General features: G+C 54.0%; 4 protein-coding genes across 4 annotated transcripts; 2 read left to right on the top strand and 2 right to left on the bottom strand.

The window, feature by feature from the left end:
- Positions 1-116: 116 nt before the first annotated feature.
- On the bottom strand, positions 117-2,152 carry BXZ73DRAFT_86971 (PCI-domain-containing protein; the record flags this gene model as incomplete). Its single annotated transcript, XM_048024364.1, has 12 exons — positions 117-276; positions 332-444; positions 496-629; positions 680-771; positions 822-978; positions 1,034-1,133; positions 1,191-1,325; positions 1,400-1,474; positions 1,528-1,777; positions 1,830-1,908; positions 1,958-2,042; positions 2,108-2,152. The coding sequence occupies 12 exons, from the start codon at positions 2,150-2,152 to the stop codon at positions 117-119; spliced, it is 1,425 nt and encodes a 474-aa protein (XP_047882344.1).
- Positions 2,153-2,467: 315 nt separating this feature from the next.
- On the top strand, positions 2,468-10,113 carry BXZ73DRAFT_86972 (uncharacterized protein; the record flags this gene model as incomplete). The annotated part of the gene is made up of 15 exons (XM_048024365.1): positions 2,468-3,065; positions 3,126-3,230; positions 3,395-4,139; positions 4,196-7,181; positions 7,233-7,442; positions 7,479-7,527; positions 7,581-8,562; positions 8,614-8,819; positions 8,870-9,040; positions 9,091-9,194; positions 9,250-9,396; positions 9,453-9,543; positions 9,602-9,763; positions 9,822-9,976; positions 10,033-10,113. The coding sequence occupies 15 exons, from the start codon at positions 2,468-2,470 to the stop codon at positions 10,111-10,113; spliced, it is 6,792 nt and encodes a 2,263-aa protein (XP_047882345.1).
- A 149-nt stretch (positions 10,114-10,262) lies between these two features.
- Positions 10,263-12,094, bottom strand: BXZ73DRAFT_86973 (LTV-domain-containing protein; the record flags this gene model as incomplete). Its single annotated transcript, XM_048024366.1, has 5 exons — positions 10,263-10,456; positions 10,506-10,679; positions 10,736-11,054; positions 11,101-11,895; positions 11,954-12,094. 5 exons carry the CDS (start codon positions 12,092-12,094, stop codon positions 10,263-10,265), a joined length of 1,623 nt encoding a protein of 540 aa, XP_047882346.1.
- Positions 12,095-12,437: 343 nt separating this feature from the next.
- On the top strand, positions 12,438-18,940 carry BXZ73DRAFT_39443 (uncharacterized protein; the record flags this gene model as incomplete). The annotated part of the gene is made up of 18 exons (XM_048018378.1): positions 12,438-12,584; positions 12,636-12,708; positions 12,769-12,999; positions 13,049-13,200; positions 13,251-13,466; positions 13,518-14,540; positions 14,590-15,009; positions 15,068-15,196; positions 15,249-15,410; positions 15,457-15,567; positions 15,621-15,848; positions 15,904-15,971; positions 16,021-16,377; positions 16,438-16,974; positions 17,030-17,220; positions 17,273-18,236; positions 18,270-18,548; positions 18,601-18,940. The coding sequence occupies 18 exons, from the start codon at positions 12,438-12,440 to the stop codon at positions 18,938-18,940; spliced, it is 5,628 nt and encodes a 1,875-aa protein (XP_047882347.1).
- Between the last annotated feature and the right edge of the window lie 88 nt (positions 18,941-19,028).

Below are 19,028 nucleotides of genomic sequence, written 5' to 3' on the forward strand. Positions count from 1 at the left end.
GCTCTCGAGAAGATTGTGTGCTACAGATGGATTGCGGTGTGATGATTGTACAAAACATGATGATACAGAGAAGCAAATTGCGAACAAAAACATGCATTTCAGCGACGTCGATGCGCTCACCACCTATCAGGTCCTGGGCCCATGCTGTCACCCATGCCATACGCGAACTCGCCACGCCCACCGCCGTGGTTCTTGCCGATGACGGCGGAGTGGATATTCTCCAGGGCAGTCGTCCATTTTTCCAAGGCACCGTATCGCTTCTTCTGGAGACTCTGCCTTTACGCATTCGGTTAGAAAGAGGGTAAGTGAGCCAGGGAAAACGGTCGCATACTTGGACTCTAGCTCCAACAGCATGCCGACCTGATCAATCCGGCCCTCTATACGGCCTTCGAGGATGAGACCGATGAGAAGCTCCTCGACCATGTCAGTGTCCACGTTCAATTGCTAAAATTCTATGGTGAGACTTCTAGACGTTACCGAGAACAGCGAACGTACCCTCGCGAGGAAAGACAGCTCAAGGCGAGTGTATGGCTTGATCAAATCAATGAGATATTGTGTTCGCAAACTTCGCAGCAGCTCGCCGATATAGGACTTGATGAAAGCATCATCCATGATGGTTGCCTTGTTGTCTACGAAAGCTCAGCATGCGACAAGGGTGAACTAGCACCACGAGATAAACCTGCAAGAAGTTTCTCCGCCACATGAACTTCGCGTCGCTGGTACGCATCCACGAGGTCTGTCATAGCTTTGATCTGTGGATCATTTTTGTACCTGGAGATATCTCAGCGAGAATACGATCCATAAAGCCAGCCCGTCCTCACGGCTTGGTTTCTTGGCTGTCGAAGGGATTGACCTCACTGCCCGTGAGCATGTTCGCCAAGACGAGGTACTTGAGAACTTGTATCCGTTGCGGAGAACCAGCCTCGTCATAGTTCTTGAAGGAGTCGAAGAAGTCCTCGCTGGCTCGATTCCATTGTCCTGGGATTATCTGCGGTTTAATATTCCAAGAACAGGATAACTGGAGTGCACATACGTTCGCCCATCCACATCTTTCCTCCACACTCTTTAATGATACCCATGATGCGCGGATGAGGAATGGCAGATCGGACTGCGTTGGAGGCGTTGTAGATCTCCTGCGGATGAGAATGCAACATTAGAATACTCTTAGACTGCACACTCATCAGCCGCACCTTCAACTTCTTGTAATTCTTGCGCTCGTTGTGCATTTGGATCTCTAACGCATAGATCTCCAAAAGCTGTGTTCCCTTCTGTGCTTGATCCTCACCGCTTTCGCCGACAGTCGACTTGTATAGTTCATTCAAGGTCTATGATACCGAACGGTATTGGAACAACCACGAGGTCAGAACTATCACATTCATACGTTGAGCTCATAGCAGACCTTCTGCAGTCGACCGTATTCTTTGCGGTCAAGCCACAGCTTAGCTAGCTTGAGATTTGTCTTTGCTGAGAGCCTCTAAAAAGCGTGTCCGATGTGAGTGATTGAAAGCCGCACTTCGAACGACGTACGTCATTCCTCGCTTCAGCAAGAGCAGCTTTGGTGGCTTCGTAGAAGCGTTCCAACACGCCGACCTCGACGGGGCCACCTTTGCCGCCACCGACATAATCCAGAATATTGTTTATCGTCTTTTCGGCATAGTTGCGAGTGACAGCAGACTTGGTATACGAGAGTAGCTCAGTGTATGTTTTCAGCGCATCAGCGGGTCGATGCAAAACCAAGAACAGCAGCTTGGTGGACTGCTTCAAAGCCTTGAAGCCCCTGATATACATGACTGAGTGTCCGCATGATGGGAAAAGCCAGGACAACGCACCAGTCACCCTTCTCGTCTTCTTGCTCTACGATAGCACGGAAGTCCTTCAGGGCCTGCTCTGGGTTATCTTCCTTTTTGGCTAGGATCCTTTGAGACGCCACCCGACATGGTCAGGAGAGCACACTTACACTTCGCCGTATAGTACATGTTCTCAACATCTGCGCTTGCACCCTCATTCCCATCATCATCATCTGAGTAGGCAAAGCCGTAATCCTATGAGGACGATCTCAGCCGATGAGGGCGAGCTAAACGCGCAATCCTAACGTATATCCACACACCTCGTCGTCGGAACCCTGCATGTAATCGGCATCATCATCATCCATGACGTGAGCGGTTAAGAAAGAGCAGTAAGAAAGGTGTGCAGTATGACCAGGAGAGAGCAGAAAGCAGGTAAGAGGAATCCGTAGAGGCTGGCGCAAGCCCAGGTGTGGGGTGCTCCTGGGTGCTCGCGCGGCGCGGCGCGTGATTGACGCGTTGTCCATATTTGGTAATCAGCATATCGAAGCCAGTCAGCCGCGCGCCTGAACCTCGGTTGGTGCTAGCGGTTTCCCCTCTCGCTTCCCGGCCCTGCTCTTGCTCATCTTCTCGCCTCATGGCTACGCTCCTCCAATGACAGCTTGACACCCCCTGCGACCACCATGGAGTCCTCTACGGAATCTCTTTCATCGCTGCCTCCGCAGAGTGCGATATCTTCTCGTTCTCGCAGCAGCACCAAGATTGTCGACGATGTTACTAGCCTTACATCATTCAACCCGTTCTCCGAAGAAGACGAGCATGATCAGTCGTCCTATGCTCTTGTCTCCTCCCTCTTCTCCAAGGTGAAGAACACTCTGTCTGCTCCTCTATCCGTAGCAGGGCCCTCCGCTGTTCCTGTCCATCCTACCACCGCACCAGACAAGCCTCCCGCGGAACTTCGCCGTCCTTCGCTGCAGTTCGCCAACTCTAATCAATCAAATAAGTCTGCAGCGGATCGCAACACCCCGTTCAACATCGTCACCTCCAACCCTGCCCCTCCCCTTGTGTCTCTCACTCCAGTGATTTCGGAAACCCCTTCTTATGCCGGCGAGTATGATCGACCACCCTCTCGTGGTGGCCTGTTCTCCCTGGACAATCCCGATGGCTACTCTATCCCCGGCTTCCCGATCCAAGACAGTGACGCGCGGAGCATTCGTACTAATGTGAGCCTGCGGCGGTCTGCCTCGGTCTCGAAGGTGATACGACGAATACGAGGAGAAGGTGTGTTGTTAGCGTGCACAGTCGCCTCCTGATGTCTCACAGTCAAATCTCATTCTGAAGGCCTGTCTCGTGATTACTGGATGGACGACGAGTTGTGCAAAGAATGCTATGACTGCAAAACCGTCTTCACCACCTGGAGGCGGAAACATCATTGTCGGATCTGCGGTACGTGTTCGAATTCTCTCATGTTGGATGCTTGTGTGCGGAGTTGTGGAGAGAGACCTGGAGGGGAGTAGAGTAGTATGACGTCAATCAGGCGCTTCTTCTCCCAACAAGCTCTCTTCTCTCCGTTCCTAGAAGTAGTAGGCACGTACTAATTTGTTGCTCAGGTCAGGTCTTCTGCTCTCGATGTGCATCCAATATCATCAAGGGCGCTCGCTTTGGTCAAGAAGGCATGGTCCGGGTCTGCAATCTCTGTTTGGACAAGCTTCATAAAGGAGATGAAGATGATGACGATGACGACCGTCGATCCATAATCACATCCATCTCCTCTCCCTTCGCAGCCCACCAGTTTGGTTCAGAGCGTTCTTTCACACTTGCTCATCCACATTCTCCGTTCGCGGCTTCTCAGCTTTTTGGGCGCCCAGACGAGCCCTTCAATCTGTTCTCTATAGCCGAAACAAAGCGACGATATGCTCACTCCGACGATAGTGGGTTTGGTTCTCGTCCAATCACCCCTATGGATAGTTTTGGACCATCCAGATTCTTGCGCGACAACCCAGTTCCCTTCCGTAGAGCTCTGGCTGAGGATGACAAGGAGCCCACCCCCGTTACAGACAAATTCCAACACGATAATACACCACATGGTGCCGAATCCAAAGCCCCCGTTGACTTCCCCGTAATGGTACCAGTGTCGGAAGGCAACTCGACTAGCTCCGTCCAGTTTCCGGTAAGCGCGCCCGAACAGCCGTACGCTATCGAAAGTCCAGGGGTCATGCGCTCGCGCCTCAATTCCCTGGAGTTCGACACTGCGCCACCGTTTATCCGCAGTCGCGTACAAAGCCGTCTGGGAGAAAGCTTCGGCGCGTCCGCCTTCGGAGAGCCTGGCTGGCGCACCCGGAGAGAGAGCACCGCGTACGTAGCAAGATGTTTTCGCCCTAGTTCAAACACCATTGACTTTTCCCCGACAGCTACGCCCAAGAGCTCAATTTGATATCCATGTTCCACCTTCGCATAATGCTTCGCCAGATGCTCACTGCGGAGAACATTCCGAACATGCGTGAATGGGAGGACACGCTGCTCAAACTCGCCCTGAGAATTGCACGGGAGCTCACCTTCACAGCTCACCCTCACCGCCAAGGTGCCGACATGGACGTACGGCGCTACGTCAAGATCAAGAAGATACCTGGCGGCGCCCCCAAGGACTCCGAATACGTCGATGGGGCGGTTATCACGAAGAATGTCGCACACAAGCAGATGGTTCGAAACCTACGAAACCCTCGTGTCATGCTCGTCACATTTCCTCTTGAGTTCCATCGCGTGGAGGGACAGTACATGCATTTTGGTCAAATCTTCCGGCAGGAGAAGGAGTACCTGGGAAACTTGGCAACCCGGATCGCAGCTCTACGACCTCATGTCATCCTCGCGGAGAAGTCGGTTTCCAGGCTCGCCCTTGACGCCTTAGCAAAGCATCACATTGCCGTTGCGCGGGCCGTCAAGCCATCGGCCGTCCAGTTTGTCGCGCGGATGACTCAAGGCGACGTCTTTTCATCCATGGACAAATTGGCCCTTGAGCCTCGTCTTGGCCACTGCTCTCGCTTTCGCCTCCAAACATTCGATCACCCGCTCATCCCAGGACGACGTAAGACCTATATGCGGTTTGAGGGCTGCAATAGCGAAATGGGATGCACCATCCTCCTGCGAGGCGGAGACATCGATGTCCTGCGGCGCGTCAAGAAGGTCACACGTTTCCTCGCTTTCATCGTCCGCAACCTGAAGCTCGAGACGCACCTGTGGAAAGACTCCGTTATCACTCTTCCTCCACTCACCACCGACGCGACCCCCTCGTCACACCTCACCGATGTTACCACACCGATTGCTGGGGCCGGTTTCTCGACAGCGTTCTCAACGGCGCTACTCGCTGAGCATCCTGTTCACGTTCCGAAGGACCATCCCATCGAGGACCTCCCGGAAGAAGAGGCGGAGCAGGTTCGCCTATCGAGGCGCATACAGGAGTCCCTGGAACCATACAGGAAGACCTTTATCTCTGTATCAGCCACGCTGAGGTTCCCTCCGCCCCATCCCCTCCGCCGAATGAAGCAGTTAGACGACGAGCTGATGCATGTGAAGCGGGAGTGGGAAGATGAGGTGATCCGTCGCGAAGAGCGAGGCAGCATATGTCACAATCTGGAGGAAACGTCGACGACTATTCAAGTCACCGTTGGCACGCCGCCGGATCCTAACGATATTGCCGCCCAAATTGAATCGCTCCCGTTGCCCATGATCCCGAGGACCCCAACCCTTGAAGACACCTTCACTCCAAAGTTGGACGAGCGCCTAGGTTACTTCGACCTCGCCCCTACCGCATCCCCGAGTTTTGGGCCGGCAATGACGGCTTCGCCTCTTCCCACACCATTGGAACGTCCCCTTAAGCTCAAGACCGTGACCGATATCACGCTCGAGAGTCGGTATCGAGATGTGAAGTGGCAACATTCCGAACAACGACGCATTTGGGAGTGGTATCTACGGAAGAACGCCGACGACTTCCAGGTGGAGAAGTACCAGTGTATCAGTCTGTGGGAGCTCACACTCCCTGTCGATGAACTCGCATCACATCGCCCCTGCGTTCCACCAAAGCTCCAATACATGACATTCTACGGCGACAACGACTGCACGCTCGGACAGTACATCGACAACTTGGTGATGGACACGCTCAGGCATTTCCTGGACCCGAGGGCTATCTGCGAGAACAAGCATTGCAACTCCCCCCTTGCCCGGCACTGCAAGATCTTCGTTCACAACGAGACTCGGATCATCGTCGCGGTGGAGCAATGGGATGGCCAGATCATTGATCACAATAGCTGGGCCTCTTCGCCGGACACCATCATCACCTGGAGTGCATGTCGAGTCTGCGGCTCTGCCACCCCTTTCATACCGGTCTCTCAGGAAATGCAGCGCTACTCGTTCGCCAAATTTCTGGAACTTCATTTCTACCCCGCAGACGTCCAGTTGGTTCAGGGTGCCGGCTGCCAACACAACATCTACCAGCATCATGTCCGGTATTTCGCGATCAAGGGCATGACCGTCCGGTTCGTCGCCGACCCGATCATCCTCCACGAGGTGGTCTACCCTGCTATGCGTGTGCGCGTCCGACCGGAGACGCAGCTCGAGATCAAGAACGCCGATTATCAACGACTCCACCACCGCAACAACACCTGGTACAGCGGTCTCATCGACGATTTGCGCTTAATTATGCTCGATGCGGCAACGGGAGACGAGGAAGCAGATGCTTTGGTCAATTCGCACATCACAGCACTTGTCAGCAAGGCCGAATGGGAGCGTGAAGACGTCGCGAAGCTCATCGATCAGGTCTACCGGGATTCCCCTCCAACCGACACCCTAGCTCTCAATCAAGTCCGTGCGTACCGGCAGGATCGTATTGTTGCGTGGCAGCAGGATTTCGATCGTCTTCCGAAGGTCCGCCTGTCTCAGTCAAACGAGAAGATAGGAAGTCGGCGCAGTATGGCCTTCAACTCGGTCCGTATGATGCTTCCTCGACGCGGCGACTTCAACCATATGCTCGACTTCGGCGCTCCTGCCAGCGTCTCGGAGGCTGAGGAGTACGCTCCGATGATCCCTTCTATGCGTCGCGTCACGGGAGATTCGTTCGCGTCGGTATCATCTGCGTCAGAAGCCTCTGAGTCCGAGTCCATGACAGGTCCCTCGGAGGAGACATTCAAGGACACGGACTCCATCATGCCTCCAATCGAGGAGAAGTCGGTTTCCGCTGAGGACACCGTTCAGCCCTCACCAGCCACCGATTCCTGGGCGCTTCCCCCAATAGATGCCTCAGAAGAAATCTTAGGGACAACGAAGTCAGATGCTGAGAGCGACTCAACAATCGGTGCTGGAAAACCCGAGGGTGTACTTTCTGACGAGGCATTCTCGCCTCCACTTGTGGGTACATGTTACTTATCTCCACAGACCACTGGCTGACACTACTTCTAGACCGGTCTCCCGCCCGTGGGGGAAAGCTCACAGCCCCCTTTAGGTCCCGCGTCTCGTCTTCCGAGGAGGGTTCACGCCTACCCAAGTGTCGCAGAACTTGTGAAGAAGTATCAGGATTACCTTCCCCCCTCTGGAGTGGCAGAACTGGCGAAGGACGCGTTCAATCCTGCTGTCCCTGTCTCCGAGAGCGAGCAAGAATCGGCTGCCCCCGTCCCGCGTTCTCGCGTTCGCCACAGGCCTCGGCAGCAACAACAGTTTTTGACCAAGCGATCATCCGTGTCGGACTTTGAGTCAAGTTACGCTGCGAACATTGCTCCCAAATATTTGACGAAACGAAACACATCTCAGGCTTTCCTGGTAGCAGCCGCGTTCCCGTTGGCAATGCCCCAGACTCACGCGACGTGTCGCGGCGAACGTCACCGGACAAACGGCCGTCGTTCTCTCGCGCGAACGCAGATGCCACCGTCAAGGCGCAAAGGTCCACGTCTCCACCACCCAAGTCCGCAGGCCCTGCATCAGGTTCGAAGGTTCGGATGAAGCCCAACCTGCGTCTAGGTCCCAAGGAGAAAGCCCCTGCTCGCCCCTCCAGCGTCATCGGCACCAAGTCGGCATTCAGACGACCGTCGAATGCCAACGGCGCAAAGGTGGCTAACATCGCAAAGCACTTTGAACGCATGAGCAAGGATAGTGAACGAGCCAATCGTCGGTTTGCTGTTATTCGTGGTAAGCGCGCACGTCCCGTCGCGACCGCTCGTGCGAAGGTGGAAGTCCTCGAGAGTATCAAGGACGCCATCAAGGACGAGTCGGAGAGCTCGGACTCGAGCGAAGCGGACGATGAGGGTGGGCCTGAAGACGACGACAACCTCGAGCAACAGAGTCCAGATAAGGCCCAGCAGAAAATTCCCGAGATACCTCCCCCGCCGGACGTGGTTCTACACCCCGCTGACGAATCGACGGTCGAAGCAAACACCGAAGGGAATATTGTTTCCGAATCGCCACCGAATACGGAGAGGACATCCGAGGGGCCTGCGTTCTCTGTCCCTCCGCAAGAGATCGAGAGTCCTCCTTCTGTCACGAACTCCCCTCTGCTCTCGCCAATGGCCTCTAGCACCATCCCCATGACTCCTCCTCCGACTGACATGGACATGGAATCTTCCGGACGGCCTTCTATCCTCAAGGCGCTCTCCGGACTTTGGCCACAGCAGGCTCCTCGGAACCGCGCTGATGCCGACCTCGATGATCCCATGGCCGACCCAGAGCACATCTTCCGCGATTCGTCCATGGTCGTCCGTACCGACGAACCCACGTCTATTATCGCGCTCGCCCTCAAGTAAGTCGTATGTTGGCTGTCTTCGCGGCTGTCACTAAAGTGCGAACCAAGTTCACCACAGTACCGAGATATGCTCTCCAAGTCCCGAGCGGAAAAGCGTATGGCGCGTGAATTGGGCGGGGAAGCCTTCATGCCAGACGACTGGTCTGTTGCGGAGTCAACTTCGACGTGGGGTGTAGTCAATGTGGACAGCACCGAATCAGCCGATCCTACAGAAGAGCTGCGTGTCCCGTCGTCGAAGCTTCCGTGGGCGATATGTGAGTCGTGCGACTCCCCATATGAGTTCTCACCTGAAGGATCGTTGCAGCATTTGAGAGCGGAGGATTGACGATCAGTTGCACCGTGCTGTATCCAGAGCAGTTCGACGCTCTGAGAAGGACGTACGATTGCGAACGCAGCTTGGTGGAATCCCTGGCGCGATGCGTCAAATTCGATGCCAATGGTGGCAAGTCTGGGTCCGCTTTCCTGAAGACCCTCGGTGTGTTTTTTGAATTCTATTCGTTTCTGGAGCCACTGACGAAGGTTTAGACGATCGGTTCATTGCCAAGGAGCTCTCTAGGGCCGAGCTTCAGGCAATGGAAACCTTTGCACCGGCGTACTTCGACTATATGTCATCTGCCGTGGTAGCCAATGTCTGTCGCTCGAATTCGATATTGCATTATCCTGCTTTACTAACGTTCGCAATAGCGCCCCACGTTGCTCGCCAAGATCTTTGGGTGTTTCAAGATTACCTTCCGAAAGTCTCAGAAGCACCAGAACGGCGCCAAGTCGAAAGTAACACAGATGAACTTGCTTGTCATGGAGAATCTCTTCTACGATCGTCGCTTCTCCAAGGTATGTCTATGCAACGTCCATTGGCCTCAGACATGATTCTAACAGATTGATGGCAGATCTACGACTTGAAAGGTTCCACTCGCAACCGACATGTGCAATCTACCGGACGGGAGAATGAAGTTCTCCTGGATGAGAACTTGGTGCAGAGTACGTCTCCATCAACAACCATTCTAAAGACTCCAACATGCTTACGCCCGCTTCATAGCTGCACATCTTACGCCCTTCTATCTCAGGGAGCATTCTAAACGAATTCTTCGTGGGGCTCTGTACAACGACAGCAAGTTCTTGGCCGATATCAACGTCATGGACTACTCCATGGTTGTTGGCGTGGATGGCGTCAAGAATGAGCTTGTTGTTGGCATCGTGGGTATGTGATCATGAGCCGTTACTAAGTCTTTTAAAAAGTGTTGATTCAAATTTAATAGACTACATCCGTACTTATACATGGGACAAGAAGCTGGAGAGTTGGGTCAAGGACTCGACCTTCCTCGGTGGTGCTAACAGAGGTGAACCAACCATCATCGGTCCCAAGCAGTACAGGCAACGCTTCTTGAGTGCGATGGAGCGCTACTTCCCGTTGGTGAGTCTCCTCCACGGCTTGCACGATCAAGATGATTCAAGCGTCCGTCCTGCCAGGTTCCGGATCGTTGGATGAAGCAGCATGACACCCCTGAGGATGAGGGCAACAGCCTGCTAGAGTTATGGCCGGATTGGTAACCACGGACTCGCATTTACGATATCCTCACGCATCACCCTCTCGTTCACATTACCCCCACGCGCATATATCATGTACATTATACCCTCGGCTGCATATTCTACCAACCACTGGCTTGTTACGACCGATCGTACAACAACGCAATCATACATCATAGTTTACGCAACTTGGCTTGCTCCTTCTGCGTCAATGACTGGGCTTGTTGTTTGACCTCCTTGGAGAAGCGCTCCTTAGTGGCTTTCTTGTCTGTGCGACGAGCCTGGCGTTCCGCCTTGACGGTTTGCTTCCGTGATTTCTTCTCCTCAGCCGTCTCATTCTTCGACCGCGTAATGGTGACACGCGCCACTGGAAAGACACGTCAGACATGATCGGCAGCGTAGGTGACAAGGCCTACGTTTCGCATCTTCTTCGTCAGTAGCTGACGAATCCGAAAGGACTTTGACAGTTGTGGAACGCTCTTGGTCGACAGACGGCAGGCCGGTCTTTGGATCGAGACGAATCCTAGGAACCGGCTTGTCGTTGCGAGCCCGAATGAGTCTCGGGTGGTTTTCGAGGTTACTATATGTCGCTGTGGCAAGGCATTGAGTCAAATCACTCGAAAGGCGGCGCGAATTCGATGCGCACTCAAGATAGTTTCGCAGTCCCACCGGTCCTTCTTCTCGTCGATATCCAACGGCATGAGGATATCGTCGTCTTCGGTGTCGCTCTCATCATTGTCACGAAGCTTGGCTTCTCCGAGAGCCTTTCGTACGGTATCAAGCTTCTCGGTCGCAGTGCCGGGGAGAGTAGGGCGCATCTTCCCTGCTATCACTTCATAGTTGTCCAGAAATTCGTCCATCATGGACTCAAAGTCTGCGCGCGAAGCGATGAGGTCGGGGGCTTCATCCAAGTCGTCCAGGGAAGGTTCCTCCTCCTCATCTGAAGAGTCGTACTGGCGTTGGATCTTTTCAAAGTCAGCAGATGAGATATAGCAGCCCCGCAATTCATACCTGATCGAATCGTTCGTCCAGCACAGTGAGATGCTCGTTTCTCCACATGGAAGAGCTGCTCATGCTGTAACCCGACGCATCCGACACTCCTTTGCGTCGCCGCTTCTTTGCTCCCATAACGGGCATTGCAGGAAGTGTGCCCACTGTGTCTTCGCCTTCCGAGTACTCGTCGAACTCAGATCCTTCTGTGCCGTCATGCGATGTTTTTCGCTCCTGCTTGAATTTGGCGAATCGAACTTCCCAGGACTCGTCTTCCCCTTCCTCTGCCCTTCCGCTCTGCGCACCTCCGACATCATTTTCACATACATCTTCACGGAACTCAAAGTGCACGTTGTCATCCTCACCGCGCTCACCATCGGCGACTAATTCTCCAAAGAAGTCGTCTTCCAGATCGTCATCCACGAAGGCGTCGTCCTCTAGAGCTTCCAACGCCTGTCGCAGATGGGGGTCCATATCTGGCTGGAAGCCGGAGATAGACGAAGGGATGTTCTGTTGAGCTTCATAGTTCCTGGGTAGCTCCGTCTTGGAGGGTAGGATGTCTTCCGGAAGCCTGAGCAGACTTGAGACGTCTTTCGCCTTCGCCTTTCCCTTCGATTTCGTCTCCGGTGCTTCAAGCCATATACTGTCGACGCCATCCTCCTGCATTCCAACCGGCTTGAGATGTTGCATGTAGTCGTATTCGGTGTCGTCATAGTAGACTCCGTAGGCGGCAGCTTCTCCTATGTTTGGCCTTTGCCTGTCGCGGACAAGATCGGCGGGCGCAATGAGCTGTTCGAGCTCTGTTCTGGATTTTCCCTGTGTATAAATGTGTTAGGCCGTCCACTAGCTCCAAGCGATATTCGATAGTACTCACCTTTGCGAGGTTACCTCTCACTACCGCCTTCAGCACTTGCTTGCTGGCTTCTGGGTCATGAATGAGGGGGTCGCGCTGCGAGCGGTGAACAACCTGAAAGTGCTGCGCGCCGGGCTGGCGGAAAATGGATTTGGGAGGCATGGTGAGGGAAGGAGAGGACGAACAAGCGCAACGCGAGCCGAGGAAATTTCGCGGTGCTGTAGATCGGAGGATCGATCTTTAACCCTATTAGTTGCGGGCTCTTGATCGGGAACCCCAGTGCGCCATGCGCTCAGTCGTCTCGATTACGTAATTGCTTCTTTCGGGTTGGACAAGTCGATCCCTTTCACCGTCGTCGTCTCTCTTGACCAGCCTGAGCCTCCCTCCCTCCCTGCTTGCTCTTCCCCTTCTCTCTCCGCAGATTCTGTCTGAATCTCTATTTGGCTCGCCTTCTGGCCCTGGACACGCGCGAGGCCGATAGTTCTTCCCTCAGGAGCTCCGACCTATGCAAAGAGAGCATATTCGTAGAGGCTTTTCCATATACGTGTCTTTTCCTCCGGAAACCCCTTCGGCTGCCGTGCTGACACTTCGTGACGTTTCTACTAGCCACCAAAAAGTTGTTCTAGAAGTGGACTTCAGCGGTAGCCTTTGGGTAAGCACTCATCTTGCACGCGACTTGTCGCCATACATATCTGTTTCTTAGGGATACACGGAAATCACCGTCGTCCCAACGACAAAGGATCTCAAGACCATCCATCTTCACGCTCGTCAATGTGGTAAGTCTCACGAGATTCGATTGTGGCCCATTTCCGAGGGATAACATATGGCGAGTGCAGTCATCCATAGCGTGACGGTCGGCTCCCATTCCGCGGATTTCGTCCACGTCGATCCCATCACGTCTCTCAGCGTCTCGAACGCTCAAGATATTCACTGTCACCCCGAGCTCAAGCGGAAGCTTTACTCAGCACTTCAAGAAGGGGACGAGGGAGAGCTGTCCATCGCCATCCCTCAAGAGATATCTTTGAGGCAGTCTGGGCACAGAACAATACCTGGGATTATCAGCGAAGGTAGGAGCACGTTGTATTCAGATTTTCCATACCTCACATGGCCCTCTAGCTGCCACACCCGAGCCTCAGACCCCCGGCCATCCAGCCCAAAACGCTGCGTCCCTCCCAGAGTTCACCCCAATATTGGTGAACGTCACTTATAGCATCAGGAACCCTGCTGACGGCGTGCAGTTTGTGGTCCCGTCAGACTCTTATCCTACGGTAATGTACTTCAGAGACGAATTGAAGGGCGACGTCTGACCCACTTTCAGCGAGTGCCGCACGTCTTCACTACTCCATCCTCTCCGGACACCGCACGATGTTGGGTTCCCTGTATCGACAACCTGTGGGAGAAGTGCACCTGGGATTTCGAGTTCACGGTTCCTCGTTCCCTGGAGCAGGCTGACACGGTGTCAGACGATGAAGAGGAAGGGGACGAGAGCGAGTATCCGACAGTGGTTGTCTGCAGTGGAGAATTGATCGAACAGGTGCGTCCTATGTTCTCGACCAGTTATTGTGAAGCTTCAGCTGTGTTACAGGTGGCACATCCGTTTAACTCGAGCAAGACCATCTTCGTCTTTTCGCAACTGAGCCAGACGTCCGTGCAGCACATCGCTTGGGCAGCTGGTCCTTTCTACATCCACACAATCCCTGCCGATCTCAGTTCCGCCGAAGATGTGTCTGGCACTATCCAGCCGATGATGCACGCGTTCTGCTTGCCCGGCCACGAATCGTTCCTGATGAGTTCAGTCGCCTTCATGCGGTCCGCGATGTGCTTCTACGTCAACGAGTTCGGCTCGTATCCTTTCGGCTCTCACAAGCTTATCTTCGTGGAGGAAATGCCCACACAACGATTCGACGCAGCTACGCTTTCCCTGTGCTCTGTCGACCTCCTCCACGGCGACGACGCCATCGACCCAGTATACGAGACCAGACACAGTCTCAGCCATGGCCTCGCATCTCAATGGATCGGCATCAACATCCAACAGAAGATGTGGTCGGACACATGGTTGGTAAATGGCCTTGGTCTCTATATCACCGGTCTCTACATGCGCAAGCTCCTCGGGATGAACGAGTACAGGTTCCGGCTGAAGAAGGACATGGAGCGTGTCATTGAGTTGGATACCGGTTCAATGCCCCCAATTTGCCAGCCTCAGTCGTTAGATCCTCCGGATCCGGTCAACACCTCGTTTATGAACCTCAAGGCTCCTCTTGTCCTCCACATCCTCGACCGGCGACTTGGCAAATCCGGGACCTCACTCGGCCTTTCTCGTGTTCTCCCCAAGCTCTTCCTGTCCGCCATCAGCGGCGAGATGGCGAACAATCTCATCTCTACACATTCGTTTTTACGGATGTGCAGGAAAGTCAGCGGCATTGATCCTCGCTCCTTCGCAGAGCAGTGGATTTACGGTAGTGGATGTCCTACCTTTGGCTTCTCCGCCTCGTTTAATCGCAAGAAGATGGCGGTAGAGATCACCATGCGCCAGGACGCACCGGCTTACACCACTCTCGACAACAACGAGATACTCAAGACCATGCTCAAGCCGGTCAAATTTTTCGAGGTCAGCAATGGCAATTCACGTCCTTTTCTGAGTCTTACACATTCTACAGGGCCAAATGACGATTCGCATTCATGAAGCCGATGGGACACCCTACGAGCACGTTCTGGACATCCGAAGTCCCTTCAAGCGGTACGAAGTACCATTCAATACGAAGTACAAGCGTGTCAGGCGCAACACCAAACGGTACCTCGCTCGTCAGGCTGCAGCACAAGCGGCGGCCGAGGGCGACGCGGACGCGGCTGCAGCCATGGATATGGTAGACATGGGCTTCGGTCTCGAAATCTGGGAAAAGGAGAAGGAACGTGAGAATTGGAAGGTCGCTGACTGGACAGAGGAAGATGAACAGAATATGGCGGGACAAACGTATGAGTGGATCCGCATAGACGCTGATTTCGAGTGGATCGCCGCCATTGCCTTTGACCAGAAGGATTACATGTGGGTTTCCCAACTACAACGCGACAGGGATGTCGTTGCGCAATACGAGGCAAGCATCCACCTCCCATATCTTTAATACCCATGTACTAAAGAGTCCACAGGCGATCTTGGTGCTCTCCAAAACGCCCAATCCGATCATTTCTAGTACGCTTACGAAGACCGTCCTTGTGTCAAACTACTACTTCCGAATACGTTGTGAAGCTGCGAATGCTCTTGTCACGGTCTGTGTTCTCGTACACGGACTTACGCGCGAAATCTCATCCACAACTGCAGTGCGCCCACCCGAAGCTCGACTGGCTCGGGCTATTCCATCTTTTCAAACTGTTCCTGCGGTACTGCTACGAGCCAGAGGGATCCGATGCGGATCTGTTTAACCACACCTATGTCCCTCGTCCCAACGACTTCTCCGACATTGCGGAGTATTTTGTTCGAAAGGTACGTGTTCTTCAGTTATCTTATCACCAAGCTGACGGTGTTCAAGGCCATCTTGACTGCAATATCGAGAGTGCGCTTCGACAATGGGAAGACCCCTACAGTCATCCGACGCTTCCTGACCGATCAGTTGCGGTTCAATGATAACACACTCAATCCCGTGGGTGGAATGGCCCTCTAACGCTCTCAAAAACACGCTGATCGGATGCGCAGTACGCTGACGCGTTCTACATCTGTAGCATCATCTCAGCACTGGGATGCTCTTTGGTCTCCACTCTGTTGCCCGAGCGAGGGGAGTTTATCTCCAACGACTCTGCTCCTCACCCAAACGAAGAGGACGATGATCTGCTGAAGAAAGCTATTGCAGAGGTAGACAGATACCGTAGCATGGACCGCTTGATTCCTACATTCCACAATGTCGTCACTGTCGCAGTGATCGAGGTAGGTGTACTCGCATCAACTTAACATTCCACCCAAGATCTCATAGTTTGTGCAGTTCCACATCCTTCTCAGCCTGGCGAACCTTGTACCTCATGATCCTCGACCATTCTTCCCACTAACTCGGTGAGTTTGTGGCTCTCTATATGAAACATCTCGACTAATACCGAGACAGTGAGGGCAACTACGTTCAAGTCCGCGTTGTTGCATTCGACTATCTCTTCCTCGGCAAGTGGTACGCTCTCAAGAATATGCGTTACATTCTCGCTGTCATGGCACATGACTCGTCTCGTGTTGTCCGTCGACATGTCGCCCGTAGCGCCGTTCAAAGTCTGGCTCTCTTGGTCAGTATGGGTGAAATGAAGACGCCGAAGGAGACGGACGCCCTCATGATCGAGGAGGACGGTAACGGCGGAGAGAAAGTCAAGGAGAACAAGAAGAGTGAGACCGACCTTCTCATAAAGGTCTTGCGTAAGGACAGGGAGGTCGGCAAGAATGAAGTGATCCGAGAGTTCTTGATGACTATCGCTCTGTAAGCCCCACTTTTCGTGCCTGCATGGTGTCTAGTGAACGTACACTAACGTTTCCACAGCGCCCCTGATACGGACTGCGAGGTCCGCTGGTGTCTACTCAAGCTGGCTGATATCCTCATTCGTGGTTCTGAGGAACAACCTCCGAAGGTCACCATCCACCTCCCACCTACGCCAGTCACCGAAGTCGCTCCGCCCCTCCCAGTTGTGAAGCTCGCTACCAAGCTACCACGCCCTGCCAAAGCTCCAAACGTCAACACCAAGAGCCCTATGTCCTCGTTCACCCTCCCACCAAAGTTGAAGCTCGTCCCGAGCGCTTCCAAGGTGGATGTATCCTCCCCCACCGCTTTGGCGCCCTCGATCAGTCGACGCGGCGGCGAGTTTCCCGTGCCGAAGGTCCCCGCGAAGGTCGAGAAGGCCGAGAAAAGGTCCGAGAAGGTGGCGAAGCCGGTCTCGAAGGCGGTCCCGAAAGCGCAGTCGAGTGGCATGAGTATCAATGACTTGCGTGGATGCAGAAACGCTCTGAAGAAGCTTCAGACCCACAAGAAGGCGGCAGTGTTCCTCCAGCCCGTTGATCCCGTCAGGGACAAGGCACCCAAGTGCGTTTGAGACTCGTAATTGAACAAGGATTTGTAGTTAATGTGCGTTTACCAGCTACTTCGACATTATCAAATCCCCTATGGACCTGAGCACCATGAGCGCGAAGCTGGAGCAGGGTAAATACCACGATCGCTTCGCGTTCGAGGCCGATTTCAAGCTCGTCATCAACAATGCCAAGACGTACAACATGGCTGGGAGTTATGTGCATAACGAGGCAACAGGATTGGAGTCGTTCTTCGATAAGGGTACGAGTCCAAGGTTTCTCTTTGGCCCTCTCCTCTGATGTCTCGTTCGTAGTGTGGGCCAGGATCAGCAAGACACTGGAGGTCGCCAATCACAAGGAAGCAGCTGCACAGGCCCAGGTATCCGTAGCTCCCCGTGCGACACCCGCAATTCAAGTTCCAGCTGTCACACAACTCTCCAAGGTCTCTGCTTCATCTACTCCCGCGGGTGGCTCGCCAAGTGTACCTACCATCAAGCTGAAGATCGGCAGTGGTTCTTCCGCTGCATCGACAGCTCCTAATGGTTCCGCGGGAAGTTTCAAAGCTACTCCTAAGCCCAAGGCGAAGAAGCCCAAAGAACCCAAGCTGTCTGAAGTTCCTCCACCTGTCCCTGTTGCTGCGCCAGCATCTCGACGACCCCTAGCGTTCGACGACTTCGACGACGGTTCTGCAGATCTTCTTGAAGAGGTCATCGCTATCGAGGAGCAGCGCAACAAGAAGAAGCCCGCCGCGCCGCCGGCTGCAGAGAAGGGGAAGGAGCGACAGGGTCCGAAGATTGTCATTGGGAAGCGGAAGGCGGACAGGACGGAAGACGAGATCCTTGCGCTCGCTACTCCAGCGAAGAAGGAGCGTGGCAGTGCCGGTCCTTCCACGACTCCCGCGCCAGCTCCCGTCGTCACGCCTGCGCAAAAGCACACCGACGTGTCCGCCACTGCTCGGAATGGTGTTGCAAAGGTCAAGGAGAAGCCCTCCAAGCCGTCGCCGAAGCCGTTGCCCAAGGTCTCGCCACCTGTCCAGGAGCCTCCCGCAGCCACACCCACACGAGTTGTCGCCAAAGGCAAGGAGAAGGAGGTGTCTCGTCCCGCCACTCCCATCAATGGGAAGATTAAGAAGACAGCCTCTGGAACGACCCCTTTCAACGAGAAGAAATGCAGAGAAATCCTTCGCGCTCTGAGCAAGCAGCCGGAATCTCCGATCTTTATGCAACCTGTCGATCCAGAACGAGACGGGTGTCCAACGCAAGTCTCACAGCTCACTGTGTCTAGTTCTTCGAACTAACTTCTTACACACAGTTACTACCAGGAGATCAAGGAGCCAATGGACTTCGGCACGATGAACACGAAGATCAATGAGGGCAAGTACGCGACAATGGAGGAATTTGCGAGGGACGTCGGGCTCGTGTTCGGCAACTGTCGCCAGTTCAATCCTCCCATGACATATCCGGTGCAATGTGTGGATGCATTGGAGAAAGTGTGGAAGAAGGAGTGGCCCAAGGCTACGGAGAGGAAGCTCTCGTACCAGGAGAAACGTAGCCTGCAAGGAATTCTCAAACAAATCGTCAGCGAGCCTGTGTATGTCGCGTTTCTTGTTCCCTTGTCTCTCATGCCGATCGTTTTTGTCTAGATCATGGGTCTTCCGCGAGCCTGTCGACCCTGAAGCTTTGGGGATCCCGACGTATTTCGATATCATCCCGCGCAAGGATGCGCGAGATCTTCGGACCATCCAGACAAAGCTGAACCAAGACCGGTACGGATCCGTGGAGGCGGTCGAGGCCGACTTGGACCTTATGGTCGAGAACGCTATCACATTCAACGGCACGGAGTCGGAGGTCGGTGCCATGGCAGTCCAGATGCAGAACCGGTGCAGAGAGCTTCTGTCGGGTATCCGGGGCAACGGGAATGGAAAGCGGAAAGGAGCGGAGCTAGGCAAGCCTCAACCAGCGAAGAAGGTGAAGCTTGCATGACGCGCTGGGGGTGGATTGTGCTAGGATCTCGGACTGTTTTCGAATATGTTTTGTTGTTTGCCCTGCTAGTCGCACCATGCACGCCTGT

Source organism: Epithele typhae (assembly GCF_022376455.1).
Source record: "Epithele typhae strain CBS 203.58 chromosome Unknown BXZ73scaffold_3, whole genome shotgun sequence".
Lineage (NCBI taxonomy): Eukaryota > Fungi > Basidiomycota > Agaricomycetes > Polyporales > Epitheliaceae > Epithele > Epithele typhae.